Here is a 13,845-nt window from a genome sequence, read left to right on the forward strand (position 1 = left end):
TTGCTGACTGTCAGAGATAAATATTTCTAGTTTCATGTTTGAGCTTTACTCTAATATGTGAATATTTCGTCAAACTATAATAAGAAGTTAAAAAAATTAAATATAAAAAAAAAGTGCCGCTGGTTAATGAGGCTTGTGTCTTTTGGCTTGCAGTACCGCGAGTGTCCACCGGGGGCGCTGCCGGCTGCCCTCTGTCTTTAATAACACCACAGAGTGGTGCTGTTGTGGTGTTTCAGGAAGTGCCGGACTTTGTGCGGATTCTCCGACAACAAAACCAACAAACTCAACAATCTAAAGGTCGCTGCGCTCCGCGTGTGAGTACACGAAACGTTTTATTTCACTATTTTGTAATTCTAGGTTTTGTCTGGAATCGCGGACACGCAGCGTGAAGCGTTTCGTGAATGTTTTGATGAGGAGAATAAGGAGGAATTAGTTACCTGCCGGGAGCTTTTTCACCTGGAGTCCAGAGATCAGGGACGTTTTTACGTTTTACTCTCTTCTGGTCCGTCAAGTGGCGATTCTGAGGGGGAAAAGGTGCTACGAGCCAAGATGCGTCTCCTGCAGAGAGATTCTGCAAGTTTGGTCACAATAAACAACAACTGGAGGACGAGGACACGCACACACACACGCACACGCACACACACGTGCGTAAACCACCTCCTGCTGCGTCTTTCTCTCGGCTTAAGCTGCTTGTTTCATCCATTTCTCCGACTAAAGTCTGACATTAAAGACAATTCAGGCATCATTCTTAGTACTTTACTCATATTGTCATTGCAAAATGTAAAATATATGGAGATCTGCTTCATTTTCATTTGAAAGGAAAAAGACAGAATAATAATAGCAATTAATAATTTGAAATTTGCTTAATGTGAAAAAATTTCTCATATTTTTCATTATTGTCGTTCTCATTGCTTTTTTGGTTGAAGAAACTGAGTTTAAAGATGGGATTAAATGAGAAGATAAAGAGAAACCAGACTCTAAACAACCAGTGTGTTTGTTTGTTTGAGGCGAAGGAACTGAAAAGCCTGAAATAATCTTTGATAAAAAGTTAAACTATTGTTTACTGATGTTGCAGCCGACAGAATTTTTCACCTCGTGTCAGAGGAACATCAGTTTGGATTCAGAGCTCAGGGTCAGGGGTCGGGTGGAGGCAGGGTGGAGGCAGGGTGGAGGAAAGTATTGAACCGCCTCCAACTCCTGTGGTCGACAGGCGATGGCCGAACCCCGGGTCTCCTCCTCCATCGACGGGACGTTGGCGGAGGAGTTCGCCGTCCCCTCCCACGTGGAGGAGGTGAAGGAGAAGATGGCGGCGTTCGCCGGCCTCCACGCCGCCGCCGGCCGCCGCGTGGTCCTGGTGACGTCGGGCGGCACCAAGGTCCCGCTGGAGTCGCGCACCGTCCGCTTCCTGGACAACTTCAGCAGCGGGCGGCGCGGCGCCGCCTCGGCCGAGTACTTCATGGACTCGGGCTACGCCGTGGTCTTCCTGCACCGCCACCGCTCGCTCTACCCCTACGCCCGGATGTTCCCCGGCACCGACCTGCTGGACGGCCTGCGGCTCCGGGGGGGGGACGGAGCGGCGGGGGACCCGGCCGACGTGCTGGTGGACCGGCGCCTCCTGCCCAACGTGGGCAAAGTGCTGCGGCGGTACCAGGAGGTGAAAGACGGGAAGCTGCTCCTGCCGGTGGAGTTCAGCACGCTGTCCGAGTACCTGCACCTCCTGAAGGCGGCGGCTCAGGCGCTCAGCACCATCGGTACCGCCGCCGTTTAGCCGTCGTGGTCGGGCTGCAGCTCGGCGACGCTTCCGTCTCTTGATCTCTGTTGTGCCTTCCAGGAGCGACGGCCATGTTCTACCTGGCTGCAGCCGTGTCCGACTTCTACATCCCGGCCTCAGAGATGCCGGAGCACAAGATCCAGTCGTCCAACGGGCCGCTGCAGGTGAGGGGCGCAACCGCAGGAATACAGTTTAGAGCAGGGGGGGCAACCCTGGTCCTGCACGTTTTAGACGTTTCCCTGCTCAAACACACCTGTTGTCATGACGAGGCTCTGCAGAAAGCTGGACAAGGAGCCACTAGTTGCTGTATTGATGTGAGGAGACGTCTAAAACCTGCAGGGCTGCGGCCCCCCGAGGACCAGGGTTGCCCACCGCTGGTCGGAGTTTTGGCTTTTTGGTTTGTTTTCAAGTCGTTTTCCCGTCGAGATAAAGTCAGTCGATGGTCACTTACTAGACTCTACGTTCTCCCAGGACACAATGTCTGGCTGCGCTCACACTACAGTTGATTAAAACACAAAATATAACAAGTTTTCATTTTAGTCGCTTGCTTCACGAGCTTTCATAAATCCGTCTTGTGCATTTAGAGTTCAAACGCAGGACAGAAAGGCTCCAACAATCTAAATTCATAACGAAAAAGGATCACAAGCCCTCCGTCTCAGCGGATCGTCATCGAGTTGCGTAACAGAGGAGCTGACGAGTGCGTTCGCAAGAAGAATTACCGTAATTTCTGGACTATTGAGTGCACCCGAATATAAGCCGCACCCACCAAATTAAAAAAGGGAAGAAAAAAAAGAGAGGTCGGAGTTACGTGATGCACCTGAACGCATCACGTGGTGAAGCTCAGTAACGTCCAGCCCGTCGTCCTCCAGATTCACACCAATGACTTTACAGAATATTTCCACTTTTCTGCAGCTTTAATCAGTATAAATGTTTCTTCAGAGTTCATTTTCTACATCTAATGACCATAAACTATTTTCTATATCTAGTGATCAGAAGCTATTTTCTATATCTAAAGGCCAGAAGCTATTTTTCTACATCTACTGACCAGAAGCTATTTTTCTACATCTACTGACCAGAAGCTATTTTTCTATATCTAAAGACCAGAAGCTATTTTCTATATCTAAAGACCAGAAGCTATTTTTCTATATCTAAAGACCAGAAGCTATTTTCTATATCTAAAGACCAGAAGCTATTTTTCTATATCTAAAGACCAGAAGCTATTTTTCTATATCTAAAGACCAGAAGCTATTTTCTATATCTAAAGACCAGAAGCTATTTTTCTATATCTAAAGACCAGAAGCTATTTTCTATATCTAAAGACCAGAAGCTATTTTCTATATCTAAAGACCAGAAGCTATTTTTCTATATCTACTGACCAGAAGCTATTTTTCTATATCTACTGACCAGAAGCTATTTTTCTATATCTAATGACCAGAAGCTATTTTTCTATATCTAATGACCAGAAGCTATTTTTCTATATCCAATGACCAGAAGCTATTTTCTAGCGACCCTCTGCTCAGCCCTTCGCCAAACGTCTTCCTCTCCCTCGTCCAGCTCAGCATGAAGATGGTCCCTAAGATCCTGTCCCCCCTGGTGAAGGACTGGGCCCCCCAGGCCTTCGTCACGTCCTTCAAGCTGGAGACGGACGCCGCCATCCTGCTGGAGCGGGCCCGGCGGGCCCTGGACACCTACCGGCACCAGGCGGTGGTGGCCAACGTGCTGGACTCCCGGCGGGGCCACGTTGTGGTGGTGACGCCCGGCTCCCAGGCCGAGCTGCTGCTGAGCGACGACGACGTGAAGAACCAGGTGGAGATCGAGCAGAGGATCGTGAGCAACCTGACGTCGGCCCACGACAGGTTCATCAGCGGGCAGGCGGGGTGACCGGGGGGGCGTTATCTACTCGCCCTACATCTATAGACTCTCGGTGCGACGGCTTCCCCGTCCGTCGGTTCACGCCGTCGACAGATCTTACAAGGTTCATTGACAATGTCCAGCGATTCGGGACAGAAAGGTTTATTCGGTTTAAGTGGGCGGACCGTCGGGTGACCTGTGGCGGGATAAAGTCCCAATAAAGGTGAAAAACGAAAGTCTGCTGGTGTTTTGAGCTTCGATCCGACTTCCTCCTCGCTACTTGAGCTTGGTGCTCTTCTTGACCCCGGCGCGGATCCCAGACATCTCCCCGCTGTACCGGGTGTCCTCCCGACGCACCTCCCGGACCTGGGGAGCAGCGAGCGGCACGTCAGACCTCCGCCTCCCAGCATGCACTGCACCCCACCCCCCACATTCCGTCCCCGAGGGTTTCAAGGAGCACCAACCTGTCCCTTCCTGCGGATGATGGCGCGCTTGAACTTGTGTCGGTGTTTGACTCGGGGGTTCCGGTCGATCTTCTTCCTCTTGGGCGTGAGTCCTTTGTTCTTCGCCATCTGTGGGGAGTTTAAACGCGTCAGAATGGAAAACAGTCCGAAGACAATCGCTTCCATCGTCGTCAGACTGAATCAAAGGTGTCCCGAGTTTCAGTATTTAAAAATGTGGAAATCGTACTTATTCTTACATAAAGACGACATTTCTATACGATATCTCAAGTTTCTTCACGACAAGTTATTTAATTCACATGATCAACCATTAAGACATTCCGCTTTTCTCAAACGCCGAGTGAAGATCTGACGTGTTTCCATGACGACGCTCACGGTAACGATCAGGTGTAAACTTAAGAAAAGCTTCACATTGAGCCTCGGTTCACACGACGACGCTTCCAAGTGAAGACGCATCGTTTGTGCCTTAAAGCTTCGACAAACGTTTAGAAAATAAAGTCCGTTTACACGGAAAATTCAAGCACTTTTCACGTCGGGCCACCAGAGGGCGCCGTTTCTTTGGTTCTGTGCTGAAACTACAGGCGTGCAGGGAACAATACGCTCTCAACATTAACATGACAAAATAGTGGACAGACCACCAAGTTGGATTGTTAATACGGTGACCGTCAAAATAAAAGCACCAAGTCCCGGGAGAATCTGGACTGAGAGTCAAGTTGTTTAGTGAATATTTCACCGAGGAGGTTCTGTTGGACAAAAGCAGAAGTGTGAGGGTTTAAAGAAGTGCAACGGTAAATATTAAGACGTTAAATATTAAGACGTTAAATATCAAGACGTTAAATATCAAGACGTTAAATATCAAGACGTTAAGTGACGGTGCAGGAAAAGAAACTTGCAGCAGAGGAACGTTTGAACCCTGATCTGAGTCGTGGGCGAGCACCTGGTAGGTGATTCCTCTCTTGTCGTCCGGCTCCAGCTCGTCCTCCCCGTCCCCGTCCTCCTCCGGCCTGCAACACGTCCACAGTTTCGTCACGTCTCTCTCTGACCTTCTGACCCCAAAACGGCGGGCGGGAATCGACCACTCACGCTTCGGCTTCCGGGTTCTTGCTCTTCCTCTTCAGTTTCAGCCGCTCCTCGGCGGCCCTGTAGAACTGCAGCGCCGCTTCCTCGTCCAGCTCGGAGTCCGACTCGTCCCCGTCCCCGTCCCCGTCCTCGTCCTCGGGCTCCTGCGTCCAGCGTTAGCATCGTTAGCGCCGTTAGCAACATTAGCGTCCGGGCGCGTTGGGCGAAAGAGGAGGACGACCCAGAGGACTCACCGTGTGCTTCTTCCCGGAGACGCCGGCCTTCTTCCCCCCGGCCGGCCTGTCCTTCTCGCCGCCCGCCAGCAGCGTGCGGAACTGCGGCGCCAAGCGGGCGTCGACCGCGGCGAGGTCGTTGATGAGCTGCAGCAGAGAGGAAGTTCAGACGTCCCAGCTTCACTGAGAGTTCCTGTACGAGCCGCCGCGTTTCGTCTGCTTCTAAACCGCGGCAGCCGACGGCTTCTCGCGACGCGTTCAGGTGCATCGCGACGCGTTCAGGTGCATCGCGACGCGTTCAGGTGCATCGCGACGCGTTCAGGTGCATCGCGACGCGTTCAGGTGCATCGCGACGCGTTCAGGTGCATCGCGACGCGTTCAGGTGCATCGCGACGTGTTAACGAGCCGCGGCGATGTCGGAAGCTAATGACTAGCGAGCTGGAATACGCTGACGTCGGCGTTCCTACACCGTTCGGCAGGACGTAAGGAGGCAAGGCCACCCAGAGAGGGACGTAAGGAGGCAAGGCCACCCAGAGAGGGACGTAAGGAGGCAAGGCCACCCAGAGAGGGACGTAAGGAGGCAAAGCCACCCAGAGAGGGACGTAAGGAGGCAAAGCCACCCAGAGAGGGACGTAAGGAGGCAAGGCCACCCAGAGAGGGACGTAAGGAGGCAAGGCCACCCAGAGAGGGACGTAAGGAGGCAAGGCCACCCAGAGAAGGACGTAAGGAGGCAAGGCCACCCAGAGAGGGACGTAAGGAGGCAAGGCCACCCAGAGAGGGACGTAAGGAGGCAAAGCCACCCAGAGAGGGACGTAAGGAGGCAAGGCCACCCAGAGAGGGACGTAAGGAGGCAAAGCCACCCAGAGAGGGACGTAAGGAGGCAAAGCCACCCAGAGAGGGACGTAAGGAGGCAAAGCCACCCAGAGAGGGACGTAAGGAGGCAAAGCCACCCAGAGAGGGACGTAAGGAGGCAAAGCCACCCAGAGAGGGACGTAAGGAGGCAAGGCCACCCAGAGAGGGACGTAAGGAGGCAAAGCCACCCATAGAGAGACGTAAGGAGGCAAGGCCACCCAGTCCCGCTACAAAGAGTGGTAAAATGTAGGGTCGTGAACGACGCAGCGACGTGACGTCATTACAACAATAATGGCATGAAGAACGTAGAATCGCGGCTGCAGGTCATGACGGCGGCTCAACTGGGTGTCTGAAGCCGGGAGCTTCCTGTACCTTTCACAGTAAAAGCCCACAGTTCCAGGAGGTTCATTACAGACTTGTTGAGAGTGACGGAACATTCTAGTGAATTCCACAACAACTACAGGACATTAAAGACACACCATCACACTCATGGTTCTAACAATCCCACATCTCACACATTTATCTTCCATTTTAATAATGTGTAGCGATAAAGGAGCTGAGAGCTGCAATGCATTGTGGGAGTTTCTGTTTGTCATATTTTAAATGTAATTATTGGGGGTTATGTTAGGTTTGCAGTGTTGGTAATAAGTGTGTTTTTGTTGCTTCGTTCATGTAGTTTAGTTTATTAGTTGTAAGTCGTCAACCAGCAGTGAAGAAGGTTTTGTGTGTCGTGTCGTCCTGGCATGGTCTTCCTGTGGGACTGTCAAAATAAAACATGTGCGGCTCTCTGGGTGTTGTGTTCAGTGGGAAACGGGACCAAATGGCTCTTTGAGCATTAAAGGTCGCCGACCCCTGGTCTAGAAGCAGCTGGACGGAGGAAGTGACGTCATTTTGTTGAGCAGGACTGTTTGGCGAATCGTCCTGCAGCTGTTGAGTGGCTGAAAATGACTCGACGCACCACCCGGTGGTGTAAACACGTACTGCAAGAGTTGCTGGGCTGAGGCCAGGTGGGAAAAACTTCCCGATCTCTGGGACTTGAACCACATTTAGAAAACATTTTGTGACGTGAAACTGGACCAACAGACGTCACTAAACCGCTGAATTGAAAGCGACAGAATTCAGAAAGTTAAAATAAGATTCATCCACAAAAGTGGAATTATTTACTAAATGGTATTGAACCAAAAAGCCCAGATTGTGTCGGACGAGGAAGCTGCAGGGCGACAGACGGAAACACAGAAATCAGAGAAACGAGTGGGAAAAACTGAATCGAAAAAGAACGAATGAACGGAAGAGAGAGAGAAAGAAAGAAAAGAGGAGTGACTCACGTTCCTGTAGGCCAGCAGCCTCTCGATGACGGGGTGGTGATGAGCCGGGATCCGTCGGGCCTTCAGAACCAGGTAGAAGCTGATGTTTGTGCAGTAACTGCAGCAGGAGAGAGACGTCAACCATCCCTCCATCATCCCTCCATCACCCCTCCACCATCCCTCCACCACCCCTCCACCCTCCCTCCATCACCCCTCCATCACCCCTCCACCACCCCTCCACCCTCCCTCCATTCACTCACTTCAGATAAAGCTGCTGCTTGGTCTTCAGGTATTCTGCTCCCTAAAACAAACGTATATAAAAACGTTAAAGGTTTAAAATTAGATTTGAAACACGTCAGGAATTAAAAAATAAAATAAAGTGAAGAACTCTATCCTCCTTTTTTCAAACCGGGTACAATCCAATTTTTCTTTTTTGAGTTCGTCCAGAAATGTCAAAGTTATTAAATGTTTTCTGGGTAATTGTTTGATTAAAAAAAAAAAAAAAAGTATTAAAAGTTTTGCCAAAATAAATGATGTTTGTGTGAAAAATGCTAATAATGCCTCTTGGAGCTCAGTTTGTTTACTTTTTATTACTGCAGCTATAAACAAACTCTAAACCATCACGTTTTAAACAGGAAACACAAATGAAGGTAATTTCAAACTAAAGCGTTTCAGTACAAAATGACTCGTTCATGAATTCACAGCGATTTCAAAAGGTCCTTATAGAAAATGAGAACCAGTTCTTAACTTAGCAGAGAGAATAAAAAGGTTAATAAAGGTGAGGCCATTAGACAAATAAATGAAATGTGAGTTATTTCACCTTTCCTGCCGGGATCTTCCCGTCTTCCACCATCTGAACCAGCGGCTGAACTTCGTCCTTCAGCTCCGTCAGCTGAGAGGAAATAAAGAAGTGATCAGGGTCTGAAGGTCAAACTGGCTTCATCTGGACCCACAATCATCATCTTTGAGGCATTAAGAGCAATACTTCAACCAAATATCACAAAAAGATCCAAAAGTGGCCGAACGTGGGTTCAAACCGACAGCTAATAATAATATATAATATAATAATAGAGCTCAGGAATCCCGTTTCCAAATTCTGACCACAGCAGCGATTAAATGTGTCACAAATAAATAGTGAAAACTGGAGCAAACGTTCAATATGTGGATGGAGAAAGTCTGGGAATTCTTCAAAATGGAACAAAGAACGTATTATTTAAGGCTGCATAGAGAAGTTTTTGTTGAAAGATGGAGACAAATGTCACTGCAGTACATTCCTCGGCTCCACATCGTCGTCCTTCATCCTCCTGCACAGGAATTCTTACAAAATAAAGTGACGTGATGAGAAGCACAGTGGAGGAAAAACACCAGACGACAGAGAAATAAATCAGACATGACCAAAACACTGAATATAAAACCTTCATCTTTCACTAAACATTAAAAGTTCTAAATGTTTGAATGACGAAAAATGTCATTTATTGCTTCTTGTCGACGTTTTCTACTGTAGAGGAAAGGCGTTAGAATACGTTTAATAAGAAGTACAAATGACGAGGCGGCGGAGTCAGGGACCCCTTGGCCCCGCCCCCTCACCCTCACCCCCCCCCCCCAGGGAATCCTTGCTTCACCTTGGCCTTGAAGTCCTGGATGAGCTCCAGCAGCTCCGGCGACTCCTTCTTTAGAAGCTTCATCCTTTCTTTCTGAGACATCTGCTTCAGGTCCTTCACAATCCTCTCCTTCTTCTCCGCTCTCTTGCTTTTCCCTTCTTCTTCTTCTTTCTCCTCCACCGCAAACTCCTGCATTGAAGCAGCAGTTTATTAGGAATACATTAAAAACACAATTATTACCATAGATTTTACTATTTTGATCATTAAAAAAACCAAAACTCTAAAATCTGGTTTTATCAATTAATTCTGTTCACTGAAATGTATTAATTTAAAAGCGATGACTGATTTAAAACTCATTCATGAAGTGAAGGTAAGGGAACTGTGATTCAGACAAACTCCAACTGTAAGATGATTTAATTTAATAGTTAAAAGATTTGTCCAATTTAACTTCCTGTAATGAGTGAAGCTGAATAGGCCACACCCACCAAGTGTTAAAGGAAAGAAAAGAAAAAACGCATTTAGGCTGCAGGCGACCACGTTTATTATAATAATAATAATAATAATAATAATAATAATAACAATCTCACTGCGGGGATTGAGTTTTTTGTAATGTTTTTTTTTTTTAAACATGGCTTCTGTGAGGGAGAGAGACAGAGACAGAGAGAGAGACAGAGAGAGAGCGAGAGAGAAAGAGACAGAGAAAGAGAGAGAGACAGAGAGAGAGCGAGAGAGAAAGAGACAGAGAGAGCGAGACAGAGAAAGAGAGAGAGACAGAGAGAGAGACAGAGCGAGAGAGACAGAGAGCGAGAGAGAGACAGAGTGAGAGAAAGAGAGAGAGAGAGCGACAGACAGAGTGAGAGAAAGAGACAGAGAGAGAGCGCGAGAGAGACAGAGCAAGAGAGAGCGAACGAAAGAGAGACAGAGACAGAGCAAGAGAGAGCGAACGAAAGAGAGACAGAGAGAGCGAGAGAAAGAGACAGAGAGAGAGACAGAGCGAGAGAGTGAGAGACAGAGCGAGAGAAAGAGACGAGAGAGACAGAGCGAGAGCGAGAACGAGAGAGAGAGAGAGACAGAGCGAGAGACAGAGAGAGAGAGAGACAGAGCGAGAGGGTGGAAAGTGAATTACAGCAAAAACACACACTGATAAAGTATTTTAAAGTATTTTAAGGGTTATTTTCCTCCGAGGACGACGACTGGTCGACCAGCAGGTCGGAGTTACGTGATGCACCTGAACGCATCGCCAGGAGGGATTTTCACACTGAATGGCTGAAGAGTTCGGTGTGAGAGCGTTTGGTTAACCGGTGATTGAAGCAGCGGCTCGTCGTCGGGGAATTACGGTGATAAATGATGTGACTTTGGTGGAAGTGCAGACGTGATTCGGTGTATTTTGGAGGATCCGTAATGAAAAGTACCTGGAAGAAGTTGAGATCGTAATCCTCCTCGCTCAGGTTGGCCGCCAAACGCTTCTGGATGCTTTTAGCTTCCTCCTCTTCCTCTTCCTCCTCCACTTCAACCTCCAGCTGGGATTTCCCTTCTGGGGCCACAAGAGATGCACCGGTGAAGAGAGAGAGAGAGAGAGAGAGAGAGACAGAGACAGAGAGAAAGAGAGAGACAGACAGAGAGAGCGAGACAGAGCGAGAGAGACAGAGCGAGAGACAGACAGAGAGTGAGAGAGACAGTGAGAGAGAGAGAGCAAGCGACAGACAGAGAGTGAGAGAGACAGTGAGAGAGAGAGAGAGCAAGCGACAGACAGAGCGAGAGAGACAGAGTGAGAGAGAGAGAGAGACAGGGCGAGGGGCGAGAGAGCGCGAGAGAGACAGAGCGAGAGACAGACACAGAGAGAGCGAGAGAGAAAGAGAGAGAGAGCAAGAGACAGAGCGAGACAGAGCGAGAGACAGAGAGAGCGAGACAGAGCGAGAGACAGAGAGAACGAGACAGACAGAGAGCGAGAGAGACAGAGTGAGAGAGAGAGCAAGCGACAGAGAGAGAGCGAGAGACAAGTCGAGAGAGAGAGACAGGGCGAGGGGCGAGAGACAGAGCGAGAGACAGAGCGAGAGAGACAGAGCGAGAGACAGACACAGAGAGAGCGAGAGAGAAAGAGAGAGAGAGAGAGAGAGAAAGAGAGAGACAGAAAGAGAGAGACACAGACAGACAGACAGACAGAGAGAGACAGACAGACAGACAGAGAGAGAGAGAGAGAGACAGAGAGAGACAGAGAATCCTCCCGGGGACAGATGTCTTACTGGCTCCGTAGTCGGAGTGGTAGAAGCTCCTCTTCTTCTGGCCCCATGCCAGCTCATGAGGAAGTTCTGAGGACGACAGAACCCGGGGACACGTCAGCGTCCGGAGACGACCGCAAACCACAAACTGTCCCAACACGTCCAACACACACTGACCTTCCTCGGGTTTTCCTTCCAGGTCACTCTCCATGTCGTCCTCCTCCTCCTCCTCCTCCTCAGACTCGGCCAGCGCCATCACCTCCTCCTGTCACATCCACAGTTTCTTCAGTCGGTTCTGGAACTCACACGTTTTTACCCAAAATGCAGAAAGGCGGCAAATAAACCTCGTCGTCCACTTCCTCCACGTCGCTGTCCACCTGGACGCCGCGGGCCAGGAGGTTCTGTGATCACATGACCAGATGGGCGCGTTAGAGAAAAAACAACATGGCCGACACGCGAGACGAGCTCCTCCTCCGACAAACTCACCGCAATCCTTTCATCGTGAAACCGGTCGATTTGGTCTCTGGTGTACTGCGCAGATTTCTAACGAGGGAAAGAGAAAAAAAGACGGGTGGAGGAGATAAAGGAGGACGAGCATAGAGCCGGGAACGGTAGAACCAGGGAGACACGCTGGAATTAAAGTGTAAATTAAAGGTTCCTGGGTTTTACCTTCAGATATTTTAGCTTTTTATTTGCATCCTAATTGTTTGCAGGAATGAACCTTTAGCATGTGTGAGGAAATCTGTGGTGGTGGTTGAAATAGAGATTAAATAATCCAGGAGGGACTTAAAATATGACAATTTACATGTTGATTTGACTCTGATCTGGTTTTGTACGACTGCTATGTCTGCTCAATTTCATTTGTTATAATTAAAATTAAAGCTGCAGGGTTTTGAGAGACTCAAGGACAAATTTGGACTAAAAGAAAATGAACGCTATCGATATCTACAACTAAAACACTATTCCGAGAAGGAGATTAGCATTGAATCGAGTTTTAAAACTCGTCTTAAAACCCATTTTTATTCTTTGGCTTTTACCTCAGCGTGAGACTCTGCTCTGGTTTTGGCGCCTTCATTTTGTTTATTGTTTTACCATTTGATTGTTTTAACTTCTTTTTATTGTTTTAAATGTTTCTATTTGGCCTCATATTTTTATTTCAATGTACAGCACTTTGTCTCAGCCACGGCTGCTTAAAGCGCTTTATAAATAAAGTTGAGTTGAGAGTTTACAAAAAGTAATAGGATATCAGTTCCCCAAAACTTGTAAGATGCTGTACTTATGGAAACATAACTCATAATGTGATGCAAAGAGAAGACGTATATCTGTTTAAGATATTACTAACAGCAAGCAAGAAAGTGATTTACTAGATTGTGGTACAAAGTGGAGCGGTGGTTACGGGTTGTTGAGGAAATATTTGTAATGGAGAGACTCACTCACTTAAAAACTTATATATTTCATCTTTTATTTGTTGTTAAAATTAAAGTTGGTACAGTTTCTATCCATTGCAAATCTGAATAAAACCCTCCTGAGTGTGTTGAAGTTGAATATATCGCTTTACGTTTTGTCTAAAGTGGATTTAGGTTGTATAAATGAGGCAGAATTGAGTTTTTTTTCCCAGTGCTGGACTGGAAATTAAACGTGTTTTCCTGTGTTATGAACCCAGACTGTTAGTTTGACAAACTCCAGCAGGTTTTGCACCTTGTCGGGTTCAGGCTCCTTCCTGTAGGCTTCAGCATCGTCTTCATCAAACTGCTCCGTCTTCTTCTGCACAGGCTTCCCTCTAAAACACAGCGCAATCAGCACGTTTACATTCCGTCCGCACGGCATCCGATTGCCCATAAATGTGCATTAAAGTCCGCTGAGATGCCAAAAAAAAAATGAAGGAGCTGTGAGGAAATAAGGGTGAAAAAAACAACGATCGCTTCGAAAGCCCGGATGTAAAAACATGAACAGGTTTTTAATCACAAACTCACCGTTTAGCTCGAACCATGATGGGGAAATGTCACGAAACAATCGGCGAACGGGAGGAAAATGAACGGTTTTAATAGTGAAGCGTGTTTTCAGCTCTGCGCTGGTCACCATGTGCTTCCGCCTTTCTTCTTCGGTGGTTCGTGTTCGGCAGACAGCCGGACGGGGACCAGCGCCGCGTTCTGGACTGGAGTTGTAAAAACAGTTGAGAGCGTCTTTGGTTTAATTTGTTTAATTTTTTATTTTTTTAATCTTAAATAAAATAAAACCATACACTTTACATCTTCCGAGTACTTTTGTGTCTATTTTTTTTCCTGTTTGAATTCGTTTTTAACTGAATCGTTGGTTTAATGTCTGGAGAAAGACCAACAGAATCTGCTCACACTGCCCCCTGCTGCCTTTACTGCCACATTACAAGTAAGTATATAACAGATTTGAGGTGCAAACAAATGTTTGCTCAAGCACATCCAGGGAAAGCACACACACACACACACACACACACACACACACACACACAGTCCTCTAT

The 13,845-nt window shown here is 47.9% G+C and overlaps 2 protein-coding genes across 2 annotated transcripts; one reads left to right on the plus strand and one right to left on the minus strand.

Annotated features, from left to right (window-relative positions):
• Window positions 1-223: 223 nt before the first annotated feature.
• ppcs (phosphopantothenoylcysteine synthetase) lies at window positions 224-3,659 on the plus strand. Its single transcript, XM_080494579.1, has 4 exons — window positions 224-314; window positions 1,211-1,751; window positions 1,832-1,935; window positions 3,326-3,659. The coding sequence occupies exons 2-4, from the start codon at window positions 1,214-1,216 to the stop codon at window positions 3,650-3,652; spliced, it is 969 nt and encodes a 322-aa protein (XP_080350705.1). The 5' UTR covers window positions 224-314; window positions 1,211-1,213; the 3' UTR covers window positions 3,653-3,659.
• A 196-nt stretch (window positions 3,660-3,855) lies between these two features.
• utp3 (UTP3 small subunit processome component) lies at window positions 3,856-13,448 on the minus strand. Its single transcript, XM_080494578.1, has 16 exons — window positions 13,325-13,448; window positions 13,050-13,131; window positions 11,838-11,894; window positions 11,696-11,752; window positions 11,529-11,616; window positions 11,376-11,441; window positions 10,545-10,666; window positions 9,154-9,321; window positions 8,352-8,423; window positions 7,792-7,832; window positions 7,553-7,649; window positions 5,397-5,522; window positions 5,167-5,306; window positions 5,021-5,087; window positions 4,087-4,194; window positions 3,856-3,988 (listed from the first exon to the last, which is right to left on the minus strand). Exons 1-16 carry the CDS (start codon window positions 13,339-13,341, stop codon window positions 3,899-3,901), a joined length of 1,398 nt encoding a protein of 465 aa, XP_080350704.1. The 5' UTR covers window positions 13,342-13,448; the 3' UTR covers window positions 3,856-3,898.
• Between the last annotated feature and the right edge of the window lie 397 nt (window positions 13,449-13,845).

This window comes from Blennius ocellaris (genome assembly GCF_963422515.1).
Source record: "Blennius ocellaris genome assembly, chromosome: 4".
Lineage (NCBI taxonomy): Eukaryota > Metazoa > Chordata > Actinopteri > Blenniiformes > Blenniidae > Blennius > Blennius ocellaris.

Excerpts from the sequence above, each read along its gene's own strand:
- ppcs (XM_080494579.1), top strand. The coding sequence starts at position 1,214 with ATGGCCGAACCCCGGGTCTCCTCCTCCATCGACGGGACGTTGGCGGAG. Across the intron at positions 1,752-1,831 it reads TCAGGCGCTCAGCACCATCG|GAGCGACGGCCATGTTCTAC; the intron begins GTACCGCCGCCG and ends TGTGCCTTCCAG. Across the intron at positions 1,936-3,325 it reads CGTCCAACGGGCCGCTGCAG|CTCAGCATGAAGATGGTCCC; the intron begins GTGAGGGGCGCA and ends TCCCTCGTCCAG.
- utp3 (XM_080494578.1), bottom strand. Across the intron at positions 11,753-11,837 it reads TTCACGATGAAAGGATTGCG|AACCTCCTGGCCCGCGGCGT; the intron begins GTGAGTTTGTCG and ends ATGTGATCACAG. Across the intron at positions 10,667-11,375 it reads CCACTCCGACTACGGAGCCA|AAGGGAAATCCCAGCTGGAG; the intron begins GTAAGACATCTG and ends TTGTGGCCCCAG.